The sequence below is a fragment of the Ostrea edulis genome, chromosome 6, assembly GCF_947568905.1.
Source record: "Ostrea edulis chromosome 6, xbOstEdul1.1, whole genome shotgun sequence".
NCBI lineage: Eukaryota > Metazoa > Mollusca > Bivalvia > Ostreida > Ostreidae > Ostrea > Ostrea edulis.
In genome coordinates, this window is record NC_079169.1 from 13842753 (window position 1) to 13869672 (window position 26920).

Consider the following 26920-nt stretch of genomic DNA (forward strand, 5'->3'; position numbering starts at 1 on the left):
TGAACTGGAACATAACTCATACGTGTACTGTAACTCCTCAATATACATCTGTATACAATCAGTTCCAATATCTCAAGGCTTTAAGAAAAAGGTATGGAAAACTGGTCATAACAATACATCAAAGGGGCACAACTCCATCAAAAATAAATGAACTGGAACAAAACTCCAACTCGATTTGTAACTCATCAATATACACCTGCATACAAAACAAAATGCGTTTGTGAAACACAAATGTCCCTCATAATGGCCAATTCCAAAGATGGCCAAGATCACAAAGACAAATATCTTGGTACCAGTAGAAAGATCTTGTCACAAGAAACGCTCATGTGCAATACGAAAGCTCTAATATTTACCATTTAAAAGTTGTGACCAATGTCAATTTTTTTTAAAAAGTAGGTCAAATGCCAAGGTCAAAAGGTTTAGTACCCACGAAAATGTCTTGTCACAAGGAATACTCATGTGAAATATCAAAATTCTAGAACTTAACTGTTCAAAAGTTATTAACAAGGTAAAAGTTTCAGACAGAATGACAGAAAGGACAAAAACATGCTCCCAGATCTTTGGTCGGGAGGGGGTGGGGGGTGGGGGAGCATAAAAATCAATTCAATATCTCTAGAGGTGTTTTTAAAAAAGTACGGAAAACTGGGTGGCGCATAGGGAAAGAAGGACGGAAGGACTGACAAAGGTAAAACTATACCTTCCCTGTGTCAGATAATGACCTTAGCAATCTATAGACCTTTACCTGTGTTAGATAGTGACCATAACAAACTATAGAACCTTACCTGTTTCAGGTTGTGACTTGGGCAAACTGTAGACTCGTTCTCTTTGTTCTCTTTCTTGGTATTCCTCACTGAAAGGATTGTTGTCCTGAAACAGATAATGTCCAAATTTACTCACAGCATTCTATTCAGAGCTGTGGAGATCACCTCCTAATCAAAACCTTTCACTGATGACAAGGCAAATTTACTCAAGATTTCTCTCCGACATCAAATACTTTGCCCCTCACAACTGGCCCTACAGGTGTATTTCTAATCTCCTAGGATAAAAAAAAATACTGGATCCCAACAAATTGTAAGTTGATATTGGATTTTAAAACTTTTGAAGTCGGTTAAAATACAAATTGGTTAATTACAAGATGTTCCCAGTTAATTAAAAAGGGCATAAAAAGATAAAGAAAAATGAGGGAGCATTCCTATGCAATGGGCCAAGGTAGGACTGGGAATGTTAACAACGGCCCAGATTAAAACATTCATCAGCTAACTAAAAAGATGGCTTGGCCTGCAGAAGTTCAAAGGAAAAAAGTTGTGTCGGATAATCAAAAGCCATGACAGTCTTATTTAAGTCGGATTACTCAGAAAATAACAACACCATTCAGGACCACCACAGCAACATTTTCACCAAGTATGGCGACTTGACAAACAGCCATTTTCGAGAGGCAGTTTAATTTTGTCTTGGCCAATAAAATCATGGTAGTTACACTGGAATTCATTCTGAATAGCACTACCAGTCTAAGAGCAACATGGGTACGAGGTATGGCGATTTGGCATGTGGCCTGACTAAGCCAATCAAAAGCCACATAGCAGCCAACTTGAATTTCAGATCACTCTAAAGAGTGTATTGTAACAACACTGTAGTGGAAACACTACTGCAATATTTATAGTTATTGTAATGACTAGGAGCAAGCAGCCATTTATCTCAAACATGGCAGCCACATTGGCTTTCAGATTGCAACATTTCTTTAGGACCACTAAAGCAACATTTGTTAGAAGTCTGGTGAGCTTGAATTCAAATTGTTCTCAAAAGTTACAACACTTCTCTGTACCAGGTAAAGTTTAGTATGCAACTTTCTGAATAATAAACCAATATGCCTTAACCAATCACAAGCTGTGTGGGACAATGTTGGTAATTGGATGAATCTGAAAGTAATAACATTTCTTTTAGATTATGAGAGTAACATTGACACAGGGTATCATGACTTGGCATGCTGCTATCTGAACATTTCTTCAAGACCATCAGAAAAATATTCTTAGCAGCTATGGTGACTGGGTGTGGCAGCCATTCACAAGATGATTAAAATGTAACTGGACGCTGCTAATGACAGGACAGATGGATGTCAAGTGATAGTTCACAATCAGTCAGGAGAGCCAAAACTTGAAAACTAAAGTTTTGACACAGTAGTCTTTTAACCTATGGACACTTAAACTTTACAGCACCTTTAATACATATTCCCCCTGATCTAAAACTTATTTCTAAACTGCCCATGTAAAATGCAATTCTAGATTACATAATGTAGAAAAAAAATTAATCAAAGTACTGAACAGCACTAAGTGTACGAATTTTGACAATTACATAAAATGTGGCTTTATTTTGGCAACATTAACAAGGTTTACCACCAGTAAAATTATTACCAGCAGTTCTAAATGTGGAATCCAACACAAACTTGATAAAAATCATAAGAAATATATATCTAGATCATGTTCATTCATTATATATATATTTCTAACATTTGCCCCTGCTGATATAAGTGAAAAACCCCTATATTCACGAGGTTGGCTACAACTTTTCGGAGAGCAATAGACTTTAGTAACATAGTCTGCACTAGATGGCATTGGATCAAAAACACCCGTGAATTTAGTGAAAATCGACTAACACCCATATGCACATTTTCGCTCATACACAGCACTTTTAAAAATGTTACATAATGAAAATCTGAAAAGCAATTCATTACAATTTGTCCAAAATAGGAAATTCACATCTGTGCAGTTCTTCATCAGAAGATTTTCAAAGAATTATACCATACATATTCCCATAAAAAATTTGAAACCCCTATTGTGGCCTCACGCGGGTGAAAGAGTGAACAGACATAAAAGTACACTGAATAAGGATTTACCTTTGTGATTCTTATGAAAATTTTCGAAGACTTTTACAATATATTTCTACGGATTTTATTTGGTTCACCAGTTTCGACTTTGGGGCAGTTGTCATCAGAACAATTACACATGAAATGAATTTACTGAAGTAAAGCGTGCTTTGTTTATATATTTCTGTGGTAAACTATGAAGAATTGTTGTGACCCCCATCCTGACCCCAGTGGCCATAATCAGCGTTACAAGAGAATATCAATTTGACGAACTTGATTTTATGAGAATTTTCTAATCGTAAAATAACCAACTATTCAAAATCTGTCTAACGTAAAATAACTACTCAAAATCTGTCCAATGTAAAATAACTACTCAAAATCTGTCCAATGTAAAATAACTACTCAAAATCTGGCCAACGTAAAAAAAGTTTTTGTCCCTCTTTTTGTTTTAAAAAAATATCACCCCCTTCCTCTTTTCTTTTGAAAACAAAACACAACAAGAATCTGAATACCACATTACATATAAAGTTGTAGTGGAGTTTGTGTCTTGCCAATAACCATGAATCAATTGATAGCGTTTCAATGCGGAATATACATCACATCAAACACTTTACCGTGCAGTAGTACATTTAATGATGGCGCAAAATCAAAATATTTTCAATTCGACAAATTTACTCCTGCTGTCTCTCATGTGACATAATTTATGATCAATTAGATTTTTTTGTGAATACAAAGTTGATGGGAGTAAAGTGCCTTGTTGCTGATGACTGATATACACTTCTTTTGCACTGGAAATTTGAACACAATCATGCCTTACTTTTCTATCATTAACAATCACTATATTCCCTAGCTGCAGAACTGTAGCTCTCTGAAAAAAAATATATTCGACATAACAGAGAGCTACAGAGCCACCCCTTATAAAAACCTTCGATTTACGGCGCACAAAAAACGAAATCATTTGAAGCTGGGAGTTTTCAGGTCGTGTGAGGCTTTAATGAATATTTGAAGGTATGTTTAGACACAAGTATAGTAGGAAAATATGTTAAGAATTTTTTGATATTAAATTTATGAGACAGTAACTCAAGAATACAACGATATAAGGCCTCAACCGTGCGCAGCTTTTTGTGCGCCGTAAATCGACGGTTTTTATAAGGGGTGGCTCTGTAGCTCTCTGTTATGTCAAAATATTTTTTCAGAGAGCTACAGTTCTGCAGCTATATATTCCCACAATAATTTATTTACATGCCTCACTTTTCTATCGTTAACAAGCACTATATTCCCACAATAATTTATTTACATGCCTCACTTTTCTATCGTTAACAATCACTATATTCCCACAATAATTTATTTACATGCCTCACTTTTCTATCGTTAACAATCACTATATTCCCACAATTTATTTACATGCCTTACTTTTCTATTGCTAACAAGCATTATATTCCCACAATAATTTATTTACATGCCTCACTTTTCTATCGTTAACAAGCATTATATTCCCACAATAATTTATTTACATGCCTTACTTTTCTATTGCTAACAAGTATTATATTCCCACAATAATTTATTTACATGCCTTACTTTTCTATCATTAACAATCACTATATTCCCACAATTTATTTACATGCCTTACTTTTCTATCGTTAACAAGCATTATATTCCCACAATAATTTATTTACATACCTCACTTTTCTATCGTTAACAAGCATTATATTCCCACAATAATTTATTTACATGCCTCACTTTTCTATCGTTAACAAGCATTATATTCCCACAATAATTTATTTACATGCCTTACTTTTCTATTGCTAACAAGTATTATATTCCCACAATAATTTATTTACATGCCTTACTTTTCTATCATTAACAATCACTATATTCCCACAATTTATTTACATGCCTTACTTTTCTATCGTTAACAAGCATTATATTCCCACAATAATTTATTTACATGCCTCACTTTTCTATCGTTAACAAGCATTATATTCCCACAATAATTTATTTACATGCCTCACTTTTCTATCGTTAACAAGCATTATATTCCCACAATAATTTATTTACATGTCTCACTTTTCTATCGTTAACAAGCACTATGACATGAAAATTGGGCATTCAACTTAATCTGAAGATGTACAGAAAGGAAGAAAAAATCTAGTGACAGCATTTAGTGAGCATTCATTTTGTCTATGTATTAATTTACTATTGTCATATGCTAAAAGCTTCATGGGAAAAAACTCAAAGGAAATCTTCAGGAATGATACTAATTATAGCAGTTATCAATGAGAAATTTCATCTTATTAGAAACAAAGTTCAATTCGATCTACTTCCTGAAAATTTCTGCATTTATATAGGACCATGACATGTAGAGTTTTAACGACAGTGGGAACTTGGCAGAATTACCAAGTTGGTTATAGCATGCATTTGCCTGGGAAGAACAAATTTACACATGTTCTCAATGCAACAAAGTACACATATCTAAAAGTCTCTCTCCTTTTGCATTTCACGATACAAATCATATAAAAGACAAACTTTGTTACATTGCAAAGATGGAATGGCAATTCTTAAATATGCAAGTACTAACTAAATCTGATATACTGCAATTCATGAGTGTTAGAACAAGCAAAATAAGTCTGTGCATTTGACATAGAGATAAAATAAAGCAAGTTTTGTACAACTTCTATAAATGTGTTTCATTTACAGTGACCCTAAATTGTTCATCCTGCCTAATTGTACATTTAGGGTCATAGTAAAAAAAAGAAAAGTTGTACTAGTACCTTTCTGATACCTCATCACAAATTATGATTTGTTAGTAAAATACTATGACATTTCATAGTTTACACTGACTTTTCGATATCATGGTGTTCTTGAATAGTTAATAAAGAGCACCGCTACGGTACATAAACACCCGTCTGCTTCTACATGTACATGATGCATTTCTATGTTTGCAAGCTGTGACGCTGTTAATTACAATACCAAAATGAGGCCACAGTGATCTATTTTGGGGTCATGACCCCCCCCCCCTTCAGAAGCACTAACTGACAAAATTTGATGCTCCTAGGTCTCCTAAAAATATGATTTCAACACAATTTGTATATCCATAGCCATAAAACTTAAAAATGAGGCCACAGCAGTTTATGTGAAAGTCTATAATTTTCACAGGACAAACGGTCTGCTGAAAATACAAATTTTACCAGACCAAGCAAGCTTTTACCAGACCGAGCTTTTTCCAATAAAATTAAATTTATGGAATATCAAGTAAATGTAACAAAAAAATTATCAAATAAAATCAAAACAATTATTTAGTGTATAATGCAATTTATTGCATCAAAGGGAAGTAATTCAGGGCTGTGTGGTGCAACAAAAATTTTGGTACCATTCATTTAGATTACAAATTTCGGATTTCATTTCAGTTCAGATTTTACACACACCAAAAATAACAAATATGACATCCGAGTGATGTGCAGAAACTGTGGATCTTTATCCAACAGAGACCCAATCACTACTCTGTTGGAATTTAGTATTTTCACCACTCAGATACCAAAAGAGTAAGGTCTGCCAAAACACTTAGTTTATCTTTACATGACATGTAACAGTTCTGTCAGTGCCGGGGTGAAATCAATATCATAAATAATGACACAGATTAGGAAAGCATATTTTATTATCATGGGGGAAAACGTTCTAATTCATGCAAATATACAAGGTTTTAAATTCTTTTTTAATTTCAAAATTTACTTTTAAAAGCAGTGAGAAGGGAAAAAATGGCAACTGGTGCTTATTTTTTTCATCGGTCACTTGATCCTGTATCCGGATTTATTCTACCAACCTGACCTAAAGTTTACCAGAAAAAACCAATGGCCCTGTGACTTTCGCACAAACTGCCACAGTGACCTATCTCTGGTTTATGACACCCCAAGAGGTTGATAGTCCTAGGCCTCACAATGTGCAAGATATGATCTGGAAACGATTTATATGACCATAAAATTTCAGGAGGCCACAGCCACAGTGACCTATTTTTGCTTCACAACACACCTTAACTTTTAAATTCAGTGTTTTCTTTTTTCTATCAAAGTTATAAAATGCCATTATAAATAGATATGATGTTTACAAATGACGACATAAAGTTAAATAACTCGAATAAAATTTAATCAAATATGCTACTCATTAAAATTTTTATGCTGTCATTACATAAATTGGACTTAACATGAACCGAATCGAAAATAACTGAACCGTGCTGTTCTGAAATGAAACTGAACCGAATCGAGCTAACCCTGAATCGTCCCAGCCCATTCATGAAATTTACAATTTTGATAGAGGACTTCCTACTCTACATCACTATGCATTTACTTTTTCTTACAGATGCGCTGTTGTAGCGAAGATTTGTCAATTGTTAGCAGTTTTTGCTCTGACCAAGTTTAATAGTCCTATACCTCACAGTGTGAATATTGACAAATGAGACCAGTTAACTAATTTTGGATTGTAACACCCCCCAAATGCATCAATTGATAAAGTTTGATAGTCCTAAGCCTAACAGTGTGAAATATACAACCCAAACATGTACATGTAAAAGTGAACAGATGGACCTTATTAACCCATCAAAAGACCACAATACGACCAGTCAAAAGACAGGCATATAAAAATCAATAACCAAGTTAATGTTGCAGACAAATATAATGACACGATTGGCCAATGATGCCCTCATTTCTCATGAAAATTCTTTTTATTCATGAAAGGGCAAGCATCACATTTTGTATACCATACATGCATCTTCACCTATTCTGTGCATTCTTACCTCACACCCATCAACGTTGCTGTTGAAACCATGCTCATTCCGCATTAACATTCAAGTGTAACTTTCTATTTTCTTCTGTATATTTCAAACTAACAGTTTCTCTCAAACCAATGCTTGCACATTTTGGAGATTGTGAACAATACTTTTATTTCACAACACGAGTCCAATGCTAAGGATGCATCAACATGCCTGTTATTTGGTTGTTAATAAATAAGGAAGGTAGGAATGCTAATCAAGAACTCGATATTGGAATGAAACAAAACTTGAATCGTAAGACAATATGCTCTCTAGGAATCAATCAAATCCAAAGCGAATTACTTGCAGTTTCCAAAAAAAAAAAAAAATCTCGCATTTACCACTTGTCAAGAACGATGCTTTGACATTCCATTTCTTTTTTTTTTTTTTTTTTTTTTGTTCTATTTTTTGGAAATACACTGTATATGTACAGCATGTTGAAGACAGTTGGTATTCTATTTTGATTCCTCATTCCTAAGCTTTGATATTAGTGTGTTCTGATGAATCTTGAAGACAGTTGGTATTCTATTTTGATTCCTCATTCCTAAGCTTTGATATTAGTGTGTTCTGATGAATCTTGAAGACAGTTGGTATTCTATTTTGATTCCTCATTCCTAAGCTTTGATATTAGTGTGTTCTGATGAATCTTGAAGACAGTTGGTATTTTATTTTGATTCCTCATTCCTTAGCTTTGATATTAGTGTGTTCTGAATTCTATTGCATTGTGAAATACAATTCTCCTGTTTACTTACAACATAAAAAGCAATCCTTAAATATAATTTGATGGATTGTGGAAATCCATGAAAACTTTCCTTTTTTCTTAGAATTACGCTGCATCAAACTGACCATGGATATAAATATACAATACATAGTAAAAAGGGGGAAACATTACATACTCCAAACACCCCAAATGTTACAAGAACAACATGACATTTAAACAACAAAGAAACTGATAAAAAAAAAAGGTCTATCCTATGTAAAAGTGTTGAGGGGTTATTTTTTCAGCAGTTTGTTAGCTGAAGCATTTGTTTTGTGTCATGCTGAGGCCTGATACAGAGAAAATGTGACAATCTCACCTGTAGAATTGCTTTGGGCCCTGCCACTTTAGTCTTGTTATCCTGAATTGTAGGGACATGAATTATCTACCATTTGGATCATGAGTATATTACAGGTTAGACCATCAAAATGCTACATATACCACATCCATCCTTGGTGGTTAATAATAAGCTTCCACACTTAGTGATTTCGCTAATTTTTTTCTCTCTTGGCAAATGCACAAAAAACATTACAGTCATTCCTCTAATCAGTTTACTTCACAGAATCCAAACATGTGAATTGCTCTAAATGATATTTTTTCACTGTGATAATGAATAGTGCACGATTATATATGTGAAAATGGTAAACTGATGTTTGGTAAAACATATTCATTTCATAATTTTTAAATTAATTTCTGAGAATTTTGTCAAAACTTCATTGAGTATATAAACCACCAGTTTAAAGGAATGATTCCAATTAATTAAATCTACAGGTTTATTCCAAACAAAATTCTGCCACACAAAGTTAACTGTCACATCAACACATTTAAAATCATTTCAGACAACTTACTTCCACCACTGTGTGCTTTGGGCGGGGAGCACCCACTGGCGGGGCCTGAATTTGCTGGGTCTGTCTCAGTCGGTCCTGCATATATTCGTCATAGGCCTGTCGGGCAGACGCTGTTAGGCGGGCAGAGCCCTGCTGTCCAGGAATTCGAGGCTGTAAACCCCCTGGAGGAATACTCATTATAGCCGGGCCTGAAGCTGGAGGGATTTGACTGAAGGCCCAATCCTGGCCATACCGCTCCTAGAGATACACAGTGTACTATGTTTTACTGTGCGACCCTTGAGACGAGCAAAGACCCTTAACATCTTGCAACATGACTTGATGTGTCTATTCATTTAACACGGGGAAATATAACACAGTTGATTTAAACAGAGCATTGTGATGTCTTTTTAAGCTGTGATGATTTTTTTCTTTCAAACCAAGATATCATTAACAAAAACAAAACAAAGGAAGGTATGAGACATAGTGTATGAATATCTGGTTATTAATAGAACTGATGTAATTCATACCACGTTTGCAATTGATGTCAAGTTCTTTACATAATAGACACTATCATCCTAAATTTAGACATGGAATCAAATACCTAATGCATCTTGTATTGTCTCTATTGAAGTGTGAAAAGGATGAAGAATCTAGTAATTCAAGATATCCTGATTTTTATATCACAACTCTTCTAACATTTCTGAATTACAAATACATGCACATAATGGGTACAAACACTGAAAAACTTTTCTAACTGAATTCCAGTGCCTGCGATAACTACCCCGGTAAATTCCACCATTCTCCTCCTTCCTTACCCTTTTCTTTGTTCGGTAATCTTGAGTCTGCATCTGATGTTGTTTGACTTGTTTACGCAGTCCCTCCAGCTGTTTCTGAAGGCCGGCTTGTTCCTGTGTCACTCTCTCCAACTCCGTGGCATCATTGGGTGACGGTTCCCTTCCCGTCTTCTTTGCCTATACAAATTCAGGAAACAATTACAGCACAGGTCCCATACAAAAACAAAAATACCTTACAATTCTTACTGCTTACCTTACAATTCTTACTGCTTACCTTACAATTCTTACTGCTTACCTTACAATTCTTATTGCTTACCTTACAATTCTTCTCTATAATACGACCTCATAGATACTGCATGTAGATATATGGATGTAATGAAACAAGAACTTTATGCTCATCTTTATTAAAAGAAGAAAATGGTATCGATATGCACTGTGCAACTGGTAGTGGCAAATTCCTCTTTCACCCTTGTAACCTAAGTATGACCTGAACCTCTCCCTGCACACCATCACTATATACGTGTCAAATTGAATGTTCTATGTATGACCTAAACCTCTCCCTGCACACCATCACTATATACGTGTCAAATTGAATGTTCTATGTATGACCTAAACCTCTCCCTGCACACCATCACTATATACGTGTCATTGAATGTTCTAAGCACTGATATACAGCTGTACATGACTGTAGCATGAGTCATGTCCAATAGGTTCAAGTCACAGAGAAACAAACTATAAGAAAGCAGACACAAATAATACCCCTCCCCCCACCTAATAACTTTAAACAAGTGAGGGACGAGGGATATAAAAAACCATCCTCACCTGTCGATTTCTGGCATTAATAGCCTTTTTGGTACGCTTGCATTTGCCAATTTGCTGCTCCAATGCTTTGACCTGCATTTCCAAATAATTTCCATGTTTCAAAAGCCAGTCCTCATATTGTTGTTGCTGTCGTTCTAGTTCCGGAGTTAACTCCCCTGTAAACACATCAAAACAATGCTCCTTACATTGGGGAGTTACATCCATCCATTTTCTTTTTTTTTATGGCATCTGATTCTTTTTTGCTTGCAATGAATAGCACACAATTGTTAAACTGTCAATGTCTTTGATTTCACATATTCAAAATAAACAATATTTTAATGTCTCATGTACATGTATGTTTGGGAAAGCCCCTCTGCATGACAGCATTGAATTGTGGTAAATATGACCTTCACTTTTACAGTCACAAAGTGGTGGCCTTGACCTCTCAAATAATTGAAAATAAAAGTATCTATCTTGTACACTTCAAAAGTTAAGTACAGGGACAGAATAACTTCAAAAGTTAAGGTTAAAGCTATGAAGACACCAAATAAAAAAGATTGAAAAACAACATGCTCCCTGATCTTTAATTTTGAGGACACAAATATGTAATGGTCTGATTGTACTAGATACTATCAGATGAATTCTGACCTGTCATAGGGGGTGGAGGAGGTGGTGGTGGGGGTTGGGGAATTCCCATGGGGCCTATACCAGGTGGCTGTGCCCCATATGGTCCTGGCATCCTCGGGGGCATTTGTTGTCCAGGCATACGGACAAATGGAGGCTGACCAGGGGGGATCTCTGGCTGTCCATAAGGTCTCTGAACATTCCAGTTTGGATCCACAGGGTGCCTAAAAATGATGTATCAACACAGAATTTAAACAAATCATTGGTACATTGTATTTATAAGGTCTAAACAAATTTACAATACCAACTTTCAAATACGAGTATAATAAATTTCATTTTCAAATGAACTTTAACCAGGATATATCTCTAAGCTATTACCTCATCCCCTCCATACGGGGTCTATACTGGCCCATGGGCAGTCCTGGTCTGGGAGGTTGAGCCATCATTCCCTCGGGGGGTTGGCGTTGCATCATTCCCATTGCTTGTTGCTGAGCTTGCCGTTGTTGTTCCTGTTTCTCCTAGAAGTAAGCAGTCCTAATAACTAGTATGTAGAGAGCTCTTCTGGCATCATTCTCTACTAACTGCCATTTTTAAAGTAAATCCAAAACTAAACAAATTATATTTAATGTCCCAGATAAAACATACTTGTTTCAGCTTAATCTTCGTGCTACCCTCTTCATACTAAAATATGACAAGAGGCCCATAGGCCTTAACGGTCACCTGAGTACCACACAGCAGAAAACTTAAAATTACAAATTTGTATATTGATGGTGCTACAAGTGCATCTCTTCCAAACTCCGAGATCTAAACAGAATATGTTGTCATCACTACTTAAGTATTTCTCCTATTCAAATTATGAACTTGTCAAATGTATCCAATCATTATTACTATGTAATGGTTTGTTTTGGTGGGATGTTAATTTTAGCAATGAGTTGTAAATCACTAAAACAACAATCATCAAATTAAAGACCTTTTATATTAGATAGAAGTCAAATTGCTGAATTTACAACAGTCAAAATTGTTTTGACATACCCTATCAAATTCACCAACTGAAACCTGATATACAGGTCCAAGGCCAAGAAACACCAGCTGTAAGCAACCTTATTGGTCTAAGGTCAAGAAACACCGGCTGTAAGCAACCTTATTGGTCTAAGGTCAAGAAACACCAGCTGTAAGCAACCTTATTGGTCTAAGGTCAAGAAACACCAGCTGTAAGCAACCTTATTGGTCTAAGGTCAAGAAACACCAGCTGTAAGCAACTTTATTGGTCTAAGGTCAAGAAACACTGGCTGTAAGCAACCTTATTGATCCAAGGTCAAGAAACACCAGCTGTAAGCAACCTTATTGGTCTAAGGTCAAGAAACACCAGCTGTAAGCAACTTTATTGGTCTAAGGTCAAGAAACACCGGCTGTAAGCAACCTTATTGATCCAAGGTCAAGAAACACCGGCTGTAAGCAACCTTATTGATCCAAGGTCAAGAAACACCGGCTGTAAGCAACCTTATTGGTCTAAGGTCAAGAAACATCAGCTGTAAGCAACCTTATTGGTCTAAGGTCAAGAAATACCAGCTGTAAGCAACCTTATTGGTCCAAGGTCAAAAAACACCGGCTGTAAGCAACCTTATTGGTCCAAGGTCAAGAAACACCAGCTGTAAGCAACTTTATTGGTCTGAGGTCAAGAAACACCAGCTGTAAGCAACCTTATTGGTTTAAGGTCAAGAAACACCGGCTGAAAACAACCTTATTGGTCTAAGGTCAAGAAACACCGGCTGTAAGCAACCTTATTGGTCTAAGGTCAAGAAACACCAGCTGTAAGCAACCTTATTGGTCTAAGGTCAAGAAACACCAGCTGTAAGCAACCTTATTGGTCTAAGGTCAAGAAACACCAGCTGTAAGCAACTTTATTGGTCTAAGGTCAAGAAACACTGGCTGTAAGCAACCTTATTGATCCAAGGTCAAGAAACACCGGCTGTAAGCAACCTTATTAATCCAAGGTCAAGAAACACCGGCTGTAAGCAACCTTATTGGTCTAAGGTCAAGAAACATCAGCTGTAAGCAACCTTATTGGTCTAAGGTCAAAAAACACCGGCTGTAAGCAACCTTATTGGTCCAAGGTCAAGAAATACCAGCTGTAAGCAACTTTATTGGTCTGAGGTCAAGAAACACCAGCTGTAAGCAACCTTATTGGTTTAAGGTCAAGAAACACCGGCTGAAAGCAACCTTATTGGTCTAAGGTCAAGAAACACCGGCTGTAAGCAACCTTATTGGTCTAAGGTCAAGAAACACCAGCTGTAAGCAACCTTATTGGTCTAAGGTCAAGAAACACCAGCTGTAAGCAACCTTATTGGTCTAAGGTCAAGAAACACCGGCTGAAAGCAACCTTATTGGTCTAAGGTCAAGAAACTCCAGCTGTAAGCAACCTTATTGGTCTAAGGTCAAGAAACACCAGCTGTAAGCAACCTTATTGGTCTAAGGTCAAGAAACACCAGCTGTAAGCAACTTTATTGGTCTAAGGTCAAGAAACACCAGCTGTAAGCAACCTTATTGGTCTAAGGTCAAGAAATACCAGCTGTAAGCAACTTTATTGGTCTAAGGTCAAGAAATACCAGCTGTAAGCAACCTTATTGCTCTAAGGTCAAGAAACACCAGCTGTAAGCAACCTTTATGCCAAGTAAAAGCTTCTAATGTATCCCCATTACAAATTATGACCAAACAAATGTACATTTTCTAGTGACTGACTATATTACAGGGGTTCAAGGTCATTAAATACTATTGGTCTAATAAGCAAATTTTGTTCCAATTAAAAGCTTCTAGTGTTTCTCCACAAAGTTGAAGCACAGAGACAAAGTGGGATGGATGAACTAAAACACAATTCCAAAGTATTACCAAACTTGTTTACATGGGCTATACCTTTGCCTCCAAATTGTTTGTTAGATTAAATTGGGTAAAGAATAGGGTTTATATATAAGAAATAGATTTCATTTTTGAAAATATATGAGGATATGAATTGTGACATTTCAAAGTATGCTGGCATGAAGTGTTTATTTTCAAAAATGAATTCTTTAATATTTACATACTACTTGTATTTCTGTCAGAATTCCCGTTACAATAGATGTACTATATTTATCAAGATTCACATGCACATTGTCACAACTGCAACATATTCATGAGGAAATGGCTATCATTATTTCGTAAAGATGACAAAGGCAAAAACATTGAAAATGGAATTATATACACATGATGCATTCTTATCAAATGATTCATGCAGTGATGGCCTGGGGCCTGAACCCTGACACAGGTATCACAATTTCAGAGATTTGGTAGAGGTTTTTACTTCATCATAACTAAACTTTTCGAGGTTTAAGAAGATTTTTAAAGATTTAATAGGTTTTCACTTTGTGTCCAATTTAGCCCTAACCCGGGGTCTGAATCCTTAACATAAGATTTGAGTTCCAAAGTAAGGTACTCTACGTTTATTAAAACTAGAACACTGACAAGTCTGAAAGTGCCCTGCAATGAACATTGTGATGTAAAAAGTCCCATAACAAAACATAGAAATTCCCAAAATCAAAAGGGGTTTTCCTCTTCCTAATCCGAGCAATACCATTAAATTCTATGAAAATGTTTTCAAGCCACTGCATGCCACTGTATTGTGTATAAAATTTATGAAAATCTTCCAAACGAAACTTCAATTATTGTGTGCCATAGAAAGTGTTGACCGACGGACAGAGAGATTACTATTGGGCACTCTCCATACAGCGGGCTGAATATGTACTCAATGTGTTCGCTACATGATCAATAGTAAAGGACAAGACTACTAAGCTCCATCCATTCATCATAAAGAAAATCGATTTAGAGGAAAAATTAAGTGATCATAAGTATACAATCTTCAGATGATGGACAACACATGCCGACAGATGGGAATGGATCGCAATAGGTCTAATAGTGCTATCTCAAAAATTTAAACATCAAAAACATTTGGATTATTTTATGCTTTGCTTTACATGGTAATACGAAAGAAAAATTCATTATGCATAAATACGCTAGAAGTACCACCGACAGAGTCAGGTGTGTTATTACCTGCTCCAGGAGATCCTGTATCAACAGTGGTTGTTCCTGCAAAAGCTGAGGTCGCCCTACTCCCTGACCTCCTGGGGCAGATGTTGTCACAGGTGATGTCAGTCCCCCCATCTGTGGCCTAATTCCTGGCATTCTCTGGCCAGGCAGGCCATATGGTGACATAGCTGCTGGGCTCTGAGTTGATGGTGGATGACCTTGCATGTCTCCTGATCCATGAGGTGCCTGGGAGGAAGCCATGTGTGGTACAGCAGATGGATCCATGGGGTGCACCTGTGAGGTCACTGTCTCTATTCCATGACCCATAGGATGACCAGATGCTCCCGAGAAAGGTGGTCGACTTCCATTTACAGACACAGGTACTGGATTTCTAATTCCATGTTGAGTGACACCCGACTGCCCTCCATACAAAATGCTGCTTGGCGTTGGGGTCAGAGTTGTTCCCCTAGGTGGTCCTTGCATCATGGGCTGACCGTAAGTTCCTTGCATATATTGATTTGTTGGTGTAATGGTTCCCCGAGGTGACCTTTGACCTGGACTTTGTGCAGGAGCTCCACTTTCAACTGAGGAATAACCTGTCTGACTGGTACTTCCAACAGGAAGAGAAAAGGGTGGCTGAGGTTTGGAGCCTGCATAAGGAGATTGTGGAGCAGAAGACACTGTTGGAGAGAATGGAGACTGAGTCTGTGGAAATGGAGACTGCTGGTTGTTCATGGGATTAAATGGGGACTGAACACTTGGTGTCCTAGGGGATGGTATGTTACTTCTTGGTGATGGCATGATTTGAGGGGAAGGTAACCCAGGAGTCGATGGTCCTTGCCCTGGGGGATAAGTAGAGCCGGGTGAGGCTTGAGTGGGGTTATTTTGCATTTGGTGTAGAGGAGAAGGCATTCCTCCTGCATATGGCCCTCTGGATCCCATTCCTGGATATGAACCAGCCTGATCCACTCCTTGCTGCATTCCAGATGGTGTTAAAGGCCCAGATCCAGGTGTTCTGGGTAGCTGGTCTTTTCCAGATACGGAAGAGTCTGACTTTACAGAATCTCTGCGCTCCAGGGCTGGTGACATGTGTTCTGAGCTCTGCAGAAGGGCAGCAATCTGGCTTATGTTCTGCTGGTCCTTTTTATCCATCTCACTCATTTGTCCACCACCCTCTGTTCCAATCTTTCTTTCCTCATTTTTCTTCTGACTGAACTCCAGAAACTTGGACTGGAAATCAGGGATTCCTCCTCCTGATTTTGATGATTCCATGTCCGAGTCCATTTTTTCCTTTGCTACATGCATTTTCATGTCTTCTTTGTTGTCTGCTTTCTCCATTGACCCGTTTTCAACCTCATCCAGATCATCAAAAATGCTCTTGTTCTCATCCAAATTCAATTCTGTGTCTGTATCCACAAACTTGATAATGTCAAATGTTCCATCAGAACCTGTTGGAAACAAAATCAACACAAAGTGTTGATATTCAAACTGACTTAAAAAACTGAAACAAGATCATGAATCATGCCTATATTAGCTCGTTCTTGTCCAACCAACACAGCTGATGGAAGACAGGAAGTACCTACCCAAGAGATCATCAATGTCTGGTTCATTCAGATGTTTGTCTTCCTCCGATTCTTTCTTCTCCTCCTTTGTCTCTGCAGATTTTCCATCCTCTCTCTGATCTTGCTCGATCAGCTTTCTCTGTTCTCCCATATTTCCTGGGGGTATTCTGCTCTGTTCTGTTCTGTAGGTTTGGGACTGACCTTGAATACTGGGCACCCCCTGCTGAGCAGGTGGGACTTGCTGACCTGGGACAGGGAATCTGTGCTCCATTAAGTTAGGGAACTGGGACCTCTGATCATTACCAGCTAATGGATTCTGTCAATGTATTAATTCCAGGAATACAATAATTGTAGACTAAACACAACCAAATACACAATACATACATACATATATGACTTTTATTTAAACTTGAAATTGATCAAATGACATCTGATAAATTAATCTCTTTCAATGTAAAAGGTTTCACTGCCAAACAACATGATATAACCAGGATAGTACCTGTCCTGGCCTCAGACTGGGTAGCTGTCCTGGAGACATCTGAGGGGAATGTTTGGGTGAGTACATCTCTGGCATCATGGGGCCATGGGGGCGGGGCTGTCTCATCTGCCCTGGGTGTACCCCTTCACCAAATGGTGGTCGCATGCCATAGCTTTCCATATCTATTCAAGGAGATGGATGTAAAAAAAAGCCCACAATAGGAGAAACAAAACAAAAGACCCATGGGCCATATCTCTCACCTGAGTCACCTTGGCCCTGATATTGTTCCGACTTCAGATGTTGTGATTATAAAAAGACTTAAAATCAATCTTTATTCCCATGAAAAAATTTGACCACATATTGTGGCCCCATCTTAGCCCAAAGGATCACAACATAACTGAAAATGAATTCACATAACACAGAGATGCCTCAACACCAATATGACTAACATGATCTTGCTGTTCTAGATAAGATCAAGGTCACAGATCATGGTGTATAACATCCATAAGAAATCTATACACAAAATATGAAAGCTCTATCTTAAATAATTCAGGGTCAGGAGTAGGTCAAACTTCCAAGTAAAGGTCACAAGATCAAATGCCAAAGCATAACAAGGTCCTGCCATAAAGAATATACACAAAATATGAAAGCTTTACCTTAAACAGTTCACGAGATACTGATTAGGTCAGGTCAAAGTCACAATATCCAATATCTTAATTTTGCTATAAAGAATCTATATAAAAAATATGAGAGATTTACCTTGTATAGTTCTGAAGATATTGTTATATTTTGTTAAACGTAGATCAAATTCCAAGGTCACAAGGGCAAAGTATGAAATGAAAGATTTACTTAAATAGTCCAAGAGATATTGAATAGGTAAGATTCTTAATAAAAGTAGGTCAACTTTCCAGGTTAAGGTAAAACAAATCACACATAATTGTATTGCATGAAAAGTCTTTCCATAAAGAATGTATATACAAAATATTAAAAATCAAGCTTAAATTGTTCAAGATTAGCAGTTTCCCCCCTTATATAACTAGTACCGATAAACGGTACCATTACCAATGCCAAAAAATGTTGATTTCCCCCAATTTTGAGACTAGAAATTCCCAATTTTGATTTTAATAACAAATTTGAATCTGCACTATATCAGAAAACTTTCCTGTAAATTCAAACTTTTCTGGTCCAGTGGTTTTTAAGATTTTTAATAATTCACCCTATTTGAGATTTTCACCCATTGATGAGTTGTACCAAGTTTGATTGAAATTGGCCCAGTTGTTCTGGAGAAGAAAATAAAAATATGAAGTTTACCAACAGACAGTTGGTGATCAGAAAAGCTAAAAATCATGACAGCGGTAATTAATGATAATCAAGTTAAAATATGATGCAATTTCATTATATTAAGTACATGTATTACCCATAAGTGTGTCTATCTAAATGTACAGTTCAGCAGCAAATAAAGTATAGTGTAAATCAAATCTAGCCTACACTACATTAGAAGACGCTGCAAAATACGCCCATCCAATATGTTCTGTAGTGATCAAAAGAGATCAACATCCAAATAAACCATTCTTTGATTTAAAAAAAAAGGGGGGGGGGGGAGACACTTCAACAGTGGTTTTTAGTTGTTGACATTTTCTTTTTATATCTTTGAGAGTATTAAGAGAAAGTTAATTCTAAGATGCTTTGTCAAACATCAAATTGCAAATTTCATTCTAATGAAGTATTAACTTGAGAAGCAAAAAAATTCTTTTGAAAATAGACCATGGTCAACATTTACACAGGAAGTTTTGATGATCCTAGCTTTATTAGTGCTGCTTTCCCTTCTTGATTACCCATCAACATTTACACAGGAAGTTTTGATGATCCTAGCTTTATTAGTGCTGCTTTCCCTTCATGATTACCCATCAACATTTACAAAGGAAGTTTTGATGATCCTAGCTTTATTAGTGCTGCTTTCCCTTCTTGATTACCCATCAACATTTACACAGGAAGTTTTGATGATCCTAGCTTTATTAGTGCTGCTTTCCCTTCTTGATTACCCATCAAAGTATGACCTTGAGAAATGTCAGATTCACGTGAACATGTGATTAAACATCCTAGCCTTATGTATATGATGGCTGAATATATGCATCTAATTTGATTATCCTAGATTCTATCTTGTTTCATGTCTACAAAATCACCTAAGTTTGACCTTCACCTCTGACCTTGAGATACAATGGGGTTCTTCTATCATTGGGAATATGTGTTAACAAGTTTGATGATCCTAGCCTTCTGAGCACTGCTTTTATCTGACCCACACAGTGCTGACAGACAGATGATGATACTAGCCTTTTTATCTGACCCACATGGTGCTGACAGACAGATGCAATGCACAATACCATAATACCCCTGGTCTAGGACTCAAATCCCAAACCTGAAGTATGGATCTTCAGACTAAGCAGAAGTACGGATCTTCAGACTAAGCAGAAGTATGGATCTTCAGACTAAGCATGGAAATATTTAAAGCTGATGATAGTTTACTCTTTACTGCCACTATCATAGTAAGTGCATGAAAAGGTTAGTCAGTGCAGATTGTTAAGGATAAACTTACAGGTACAAAGATGTTTGCTCCTGAGGTTCAACTTTACTGTGTTGATCAGAATTTTATTTAACATCAGAAGTTAATTTAGTAGTTTAATTTCATTTAAAACACCTTCAGTATATTGCACTACATACAATATTTGGAAGGGACAGTAATTTGTAATGGATGAAATAAAACAAAAAAAGAGAGAAAAAGTTGCATGTTATCAGCACAATACTCTCTTTCATAGAATTTTCTCAAAATTTACATTTTTTTCTTCAGTGCAGACAAATCGTAAATGTCTAAATCTGATATCAAAAGGTCATAACAGGCTCCAAAGCCATAGAACTTAGAGGAGCTCACTTTCAATCTACGACTCACTTTTTCTTACACGACTTACAAATGTAGATCAAATGTAAATTTGTCCAAGTTTTATGGCACTGGGCCTGATACATATAACATTTTTCTTGATTTCATTCTCAGAAGCAAACATCCATATGAATCTTGTGCAATGTATATAGATTCAGGCTGGTTCTTCAATTAATGATACATTCACAAACACACTGTACAATAAATAAGCATATCTGGGAGATCGGGGAACTTTGTCTACATGATTTTTCATTGTTTTCTTATTCTGGACCTTTAAAGTGGCTCTGTATCCAGTGCACCAGTTGTAAGACTTATACTGGAATTAAAAGCTTGTAACATGCTATGGTTGCATTCATGAAATACATCTTCTGTGCTCTGTTTCAAATTCTCATACTTTATAAATCAACATCAACAAAATTTTCAATAAAACGAAGGAAATCTCCTATCTATTCTTCATGCACAAGTGTAACTGTGATATAAGACCTGGGTACTACAGATGGAGAACCTACCGGTGGGGTGGGGGATTTGTCTTGGCCCTGGCATTCGGGGTGGGGCCGGCCATGTCCCTCTGGACACAGGGAATCGGGTCATCTCCTCAGAAGTATAGGCTGTAGTAAAAAGCAGTGCAATATAGACATGAGGATGTGAAAGCACACAGTACACACAAAGTCTGATTAGTGATAAACATAGCACAACTGTTCCTTACATTCAAGCACAGAGTAGTACCGTAACATGTCTGCTACCGGAACACACAAGGACAATTTCAAAGCAATTTTAGAGAAAGCGTAGAGTAAATGATTTGTAAACTACAGAAAACAATTTTTTTCCTTTTGAGTTTTGACCTATTTTCTGCTTTCAACACTGAGACTCTTGTATCTCTTACATGAATCTACAATTTTTGGCAGTTGAAATACTTAATGTTCTTTTCAGTGAGTTAGGGTTAAATGTAATATAATTTACATTAACTACAAACTACGCTGCCCTTTGTTCGTTTTACAAATCAGACTGGGAAAGACAACATACAACATTGAAATACAGAGAGCATGTTACCAGCTGGTATAAGTGAAAATTACAAAAACAAACCAGTTACCATAGTACGAATGGTTAGTTTAAGCAAATCTCACACATAATGAGACACAGATCAACGAACGGACACAGTGTGGATAAGACAGGAGCTGCCTGCTGAACGGAGACATTAGGGTGGATAAGATACACAGGAACTGCCTGCTGAACGGAAACATTAGGGTGGATAAGATACACGGGAGCAGCCTGCTGAACGGAGACATTAGGGTGGATAAGATACACGGGAGCTGCCTGCTGAACGGAGACATTAGGGTGGATAAGATACATGGGAGCTGCCTGCTGAACGGAGACATTAGGGTGGATAAGATACACAGAAACTGCCTGCTGAACGGAAACATTAGGGTGGATAAGATACACAGGAGCTGCCTGCTTTGATTCTGATCTTGAACTCCATCAGCTGCATTTAATTGTGATGGATATTTCTAAAGTTGAACAAATACATAGTGTACGATATAAAGTGAGTTTCACCATTTGTGTGAAGCACTATACCATCCAAAGTGTCGCTATACTATCCAAAGTGTCACTATACCATCCAACTATACCATCCAGAGTGTCACTATACCATCCAAAGTGTCACTATACCATCCAAAGTGTCACTATATCATCCAACTATACCATCCAAAGTGTCACTATACCATCCAAAGTGTCACTATACCATATAAAGTGTCACTATACCATCCAACTAGACCATCCAAAGTGTCACTATACCATCCAACTATACCATCCAAAGTGTCACTATACCATCCAACTATATCATCCAAAGTGTCACTATACCACCCAAAGTGTCACTATACCATCCAACTATACCATCCAAAATGTCACTATACCATCCAACTATACCATCCACAGTGTCACTATACCATCCAAAGTGTCACTATACCATCCAAAGTGTCACTATATCATCCAACTATACCATCCAAAGTGTCACTATATCATCCAAAGTGTCACTATACCATCCAACTATATCATCCAAAGTGTCACTATACCATCCAAAGTGTCACTATACCATCCAAAGTGTCACTTTACCATCCAAAGTGTCACTATACCATCCAACTAGACCATCCAAAGTGTCACTATACCATCCAAAGTGTCACTATACCATCCAAAGTGTCACTTTACCATCCAAAGTGTCACTATACCATCCAACTAGACCATCCAAAGTGTCACTATACCATCCAACTATACCATCCAAAGTGTCACTATACCATCCAAAGTGTCACTATACCATCCAACTATACCATCCAAAGTGTCACTATACCATCCAAAGTGTCACTATACCATCCAAAGTGTCACTATACCATATAAAGTGTCACTATACCATCCAACTATACCATCCAAAGTGTCACTATGCCAACCAACTATACCATCCAAAGTGTCACTATACCATCCAACTATACCATCCAAAGTGTCACTATATCACCCAAAGTGTCACTATACCATCCAAAGTGTCACTATGCCAACCCAGACAGAATGGGGCCTACGTCTGCCATACACAAAACACAATTTCACCTTGCATAGGGTTTTGTTTTCAAAACTACTTTTGAAAAAAAAAGGGTTGAGAATTTACAGCGTACTTGAGAATTTACAGCGTACTTATTGAGAATTTACAGGAATTTACAGCGTGCTTATTGAGAATTTACAGTGTACTTGTTGAGAATTTACAGCGTACTTGAGAATTTACAGCGTACTTGTTGAGAATTTACAGTGTACTTGTTGAGAATTGACTTGCACGTCTAACTACATAAAAGTTGTGTATCTGGTCATGTTTTCAGTTATTGGGAATTCAATATGGTTCCTATCACATGACCTATTAATATGGCGCCTCTCACATGACCTATTCATTTTACCAATGAAAACATCATCCTCTCCTTTATATTCCAGATTTAGCATACCTTACTCTATAGTCTCTATGTTGTAATATTGGTATGACCTAGTCTCTATGTTGATGTAGTGTTGATATGACCTATAGTCTCTATGTTGATGTAATATTGGTATGACCTATTCTGTAGTCTCTATGTTGATGTAATATTGGTATGACCTATTCTGTAGTCTCTATGTTGATGTAATATTGGTATGACCTATTCTGTAGTCTCTATGTTGATGTAATATTGGTATGACCTATTCTGTAGTCTCTATGTTGATGTAATATTGGTATGACCTACAGTTTCAATCCATCACTTTCTTTTATCTAATGCCTTCAAACCTACTGGAATTTGAAAATACAAACAACAAAAAATTAGAAAAATTGAGCACACATTAGATATAGGTCAAGTGTTTAAAACTAATGCTGTGTGCGGGAGATTCCACTGTGTGTGGGAATCCCTTACCTGGTGGGTGTCCCTCCCATGGGGCTTGGGGTGGCTCTGCAGCCTTGACCTGCCTCATTCTGGACTCAGCTTGCTTGTGGAGGAGAGTCCGGACTTGCTGGCTAGTGTCTGCTGCAGAAGTCTTGTCCTGCAAGCCCTGATTGTCAAAATGCAAAAGATTAAATTTACCTAACGCTAGGTCATCATTTCATGATTAACATGGGGAAACAATTCATGGTGTGGGTGTTAGTTTTATCCACAGAAATTCTCTCTGGACAAGTAAAATAATAATGAAACTACAAAAGTTGTGTTTATATTGATGAAGAGAAAATTGGAAACATTCTACATACAAAACAAAAATTTCACTTTTTAAACACTTCAAATCAATTTCATGCCAGGAGAAAAGCCGAGGAAAAGTCTGGCCCGTAAAAGTCTGCATACTACCCTATGTTTCTTGCATGAGACCTAGATGTGTTGTAAATTTACAATACTAATGGAAGCATAAAATTCTACCTGTTGTCAGCTACCAGTTAAAGTGCAGTGAGCAGAAATCAATTCGAAATTACATAAAATTATATAGATCTAATATTGGACAAAAAGATGATCAAATTATCATGCAGAAACCTTCTATTTTCGGTTTATTTGTAGCAAATGACTTAATTCTACTTATGACCTGACCTTGAATGTGATAGCCTCCAAACTGTTATTCCTGACAAAGAGTTCTTCCTAACAAAGAGTTCTTCCTGACAAAGTGTTCTTCCAAACATAACAAAGATATTTTCCTAACAAAGATACCTTCCTAACAAAGAGTTCTTCCTAACAAAGAGTTCTTCCTAAAGAGTTTCTAACAATCTATGTAACTGTCTGGATCTAGCTGTAATTAAATGAATGGTATTTGAGATAAATTCTGATAACATTGCTCAGTTTATTTTTCAGTAACAAATGACCTTGACTTATATGCATAAAATGTTATATTTTTTACCTGTTTACATTTTGCTAACTTTAAAGTCCATCAGATGGGATGTAAAAGGGTGTCCTGTGTCAAGGATCACAACCCCCCTTCCATTGTGACCCCATCCTACCCCTGGGGGCCATGATTTTAACAAACTGAAATATGTCAGAAAGCTTTCATAAAAATCTCAGCTTTTCTGACTCAGTGGTTCTTGAGAAGAAGATTTTTTAAAGATTTTCCTTATATACTTGTATGTAAAACTTTGATCCCCTATCGTGGCCCCATCATACCCCCAGGGGCCATGATTTGAACAAACTTGAATCTGCATTATGTCAGGAAGCTTTCATGTAAATCTCAGTTTTTCTGGCTCAGTGGTTCTTGAGAAGATTTTTAAAGATTTATCTTATATATTAGTATGTAAAACTTTGATCCCCTATTGTGGCCCCATCCAACCCCTGGGGGCCATGATTTCAACAAACTTGAATTTGCACTATGTCAGGAAGCTTTCATGTAAATTTCAGCTTTTCTGGCCCAGTGGTTCTTAAATGATCCCACCCTATTTTTGCATTTTTGTGATGATCTCCCCTTTGAAAGGGACATGGCCCTTCATTAGAACAAACTTGAAAGCCCTTCACCCAAGGATGCTTTGTGGCAAATTTGGTTGAAATTGGCCCAGCGGTTCTTGAGAAGTCGAAAATGTGAAAAGTTTATGACGCCGCCGCCAACAAATTTTGATCAGAAAAGGTGAGCTAAAATGGTGTTGAGATTTTCTGTAAAAATCACGTTCTTGTAAAAATTGTATAACAAGCATTGTGAGAGTATTGCATAAGCAATACATGTCCCCTTATCAATGCAGTAAAATTGAGTAATGCCGCCTGGCTTTGCTCACCAACTACAGAAAATAATTAACAGATCTGATATATATTTTCACTGATATGTTCCTTTTGCGATTAATGAGCTTGAAATGATGAATTAAAGAAGAGATTATTTACACAATCATCGACTGCCTCTATTCAGAAGTCCTAGTTTTACAGCCTTTCCATCAGAACAAGATCCCAATGAATATAAAATCGTAAAATATAAAAATCAATTTCTTTCACATCTGTCGATCAAACTCGATTTGTAGTTTGTCGCTCTGAAACAATACTGTAAGTTCAACGAATCCTTGCAAGGATAATGGAAAAAGACTGACTGACAGACAGAGGGACAAATAACGAACCGTAGGTGACTAATAATGTTTGTCGATATTTGTAAAAGTTATTGCATTGATTGCACATTATTATCTAAAAGTCTGTTTTGTATGGACAAAAAATCAGTATATTCTAAAAGAATGTGATATATAGTTAATGGACAGTCACAAGATATGTATTCAGGCTAAAGTTCTCTGTTTAGTAGGTAAGAATGGGTCAATTTGGAATGACTGATACATATTCTTAGAATAATCACTTCGTCCTGGTGTTTCAGTATGAAGTTGCATGATTTGTTTACTTTGTTTTGAATAAAATACAAGTTTACTTATGTCACAGTAATCCCCATAGATTTGTCGAAAAGCATTTACATAATTATAGTTTTAAATCAATTCAGGGGATTTTACAGTGTACAATATCACAAAGTGAATTTCCTGCTGCTTTGTCCACTTTAATGTTGCCATAGATACCAATATGACTTGGAATCCAGCAAAAGTAAACTATTTTACCTTGTTTAGCTAGAGGATAGTGCTGGCTTAAAATTTATGGATAATTGTTAAAGAAGTAGAGATGTTTTCTATATTCATCTGGCCCAGAAAATAGATGATTTCAGTAGGAGTCCAAAAATCTGGCATTCAAATAAGGAATATACAGTCCACTCCACTTATATTGAAGTCGGTTATAATGAAATATCTGTTATATTGAAGTTAAAATAAATCCCCCAGTAGCAATATTTGTGTAGTTCAGCATTGGTTATATTGAACTTTGGATATAATGAACAATTCAGGTCGGTCCCCTGGATTTCATTATATCCGGAGTAGACTGTATAAGCAAATCCAAACTACATTTAATTTGATCCAAAATTGCTTTGTATTGTATGACAGGAGCGTGAAGTTGGCA

The 26920-nt window shown here is 36.8% G+C and overlaps 1 protein-coding gene across 42 annotated transcripts in view; it reads right to left on the minus strand.

Moving 5' to 3' along the window:
• LOC125682930 (histone-lysine N-methyltransferase 2C-like) overlaps positions 1 to 26920 on the minus strand; it is a 98271-nt gene that overhangs the window by 9483 nt on the left and 61868 nt on the right. For 21 of the 42 annotated variants that reach the window (XM_056141583.1, XM_056141594.1, XM_056141592.1 and 18 more), the window contains 13 exons: positions 23903 to 24038; positions 21002 to 21100; positions 17582 to 17742; positions 17104 to 17398; positions 15545 to 16968; positions 12110 to 12145; positions 11843 to 11982; positions 11489 to 11688; positions 10862 to 11016; positions 10061 to 10216; positions 9267 to 9503; positions 8738 to 8779; positions 783 to 867 (listed from right to left, as the gene is read on the minus strand). In XM_056141583.1, the coding sequence (XP_055997558.1) occupies positions 783 to 867; positions 8738 to 8779; positions 9267 to 9503; positions 10061 to 10216; positions 10862 to 11016; positions 11489 to 11688; positions 11843 to 11982; positions 12110 to 12145; positions 15545 to 16968; positions 17104 to 17398; positions 17582 to 17742; positions 21002 to 21100; positions 23903 to 24038 (3166 nt within the window). The remainder of the gene's footprint in view (positions 1 to 782; positions 868 to 8737; positions 8780 to 9266; positions 9504 to 10060; positions 10217 to 10861; positions 11017 to 11488; positions 11689 to 11842; positions 11983 to 12109; positions 12146 to 15544; positions 16969 to 17103; positions 17399 to 17581; positions 17743 to 21001; positions 21101 to 23902; positions 24039 to 26920) is intronic. The other 21 variants (XM_056141621.1, XM_056141606.1, XM_056141615.1 and 18 more) reach the window with 7 other exon arrangements.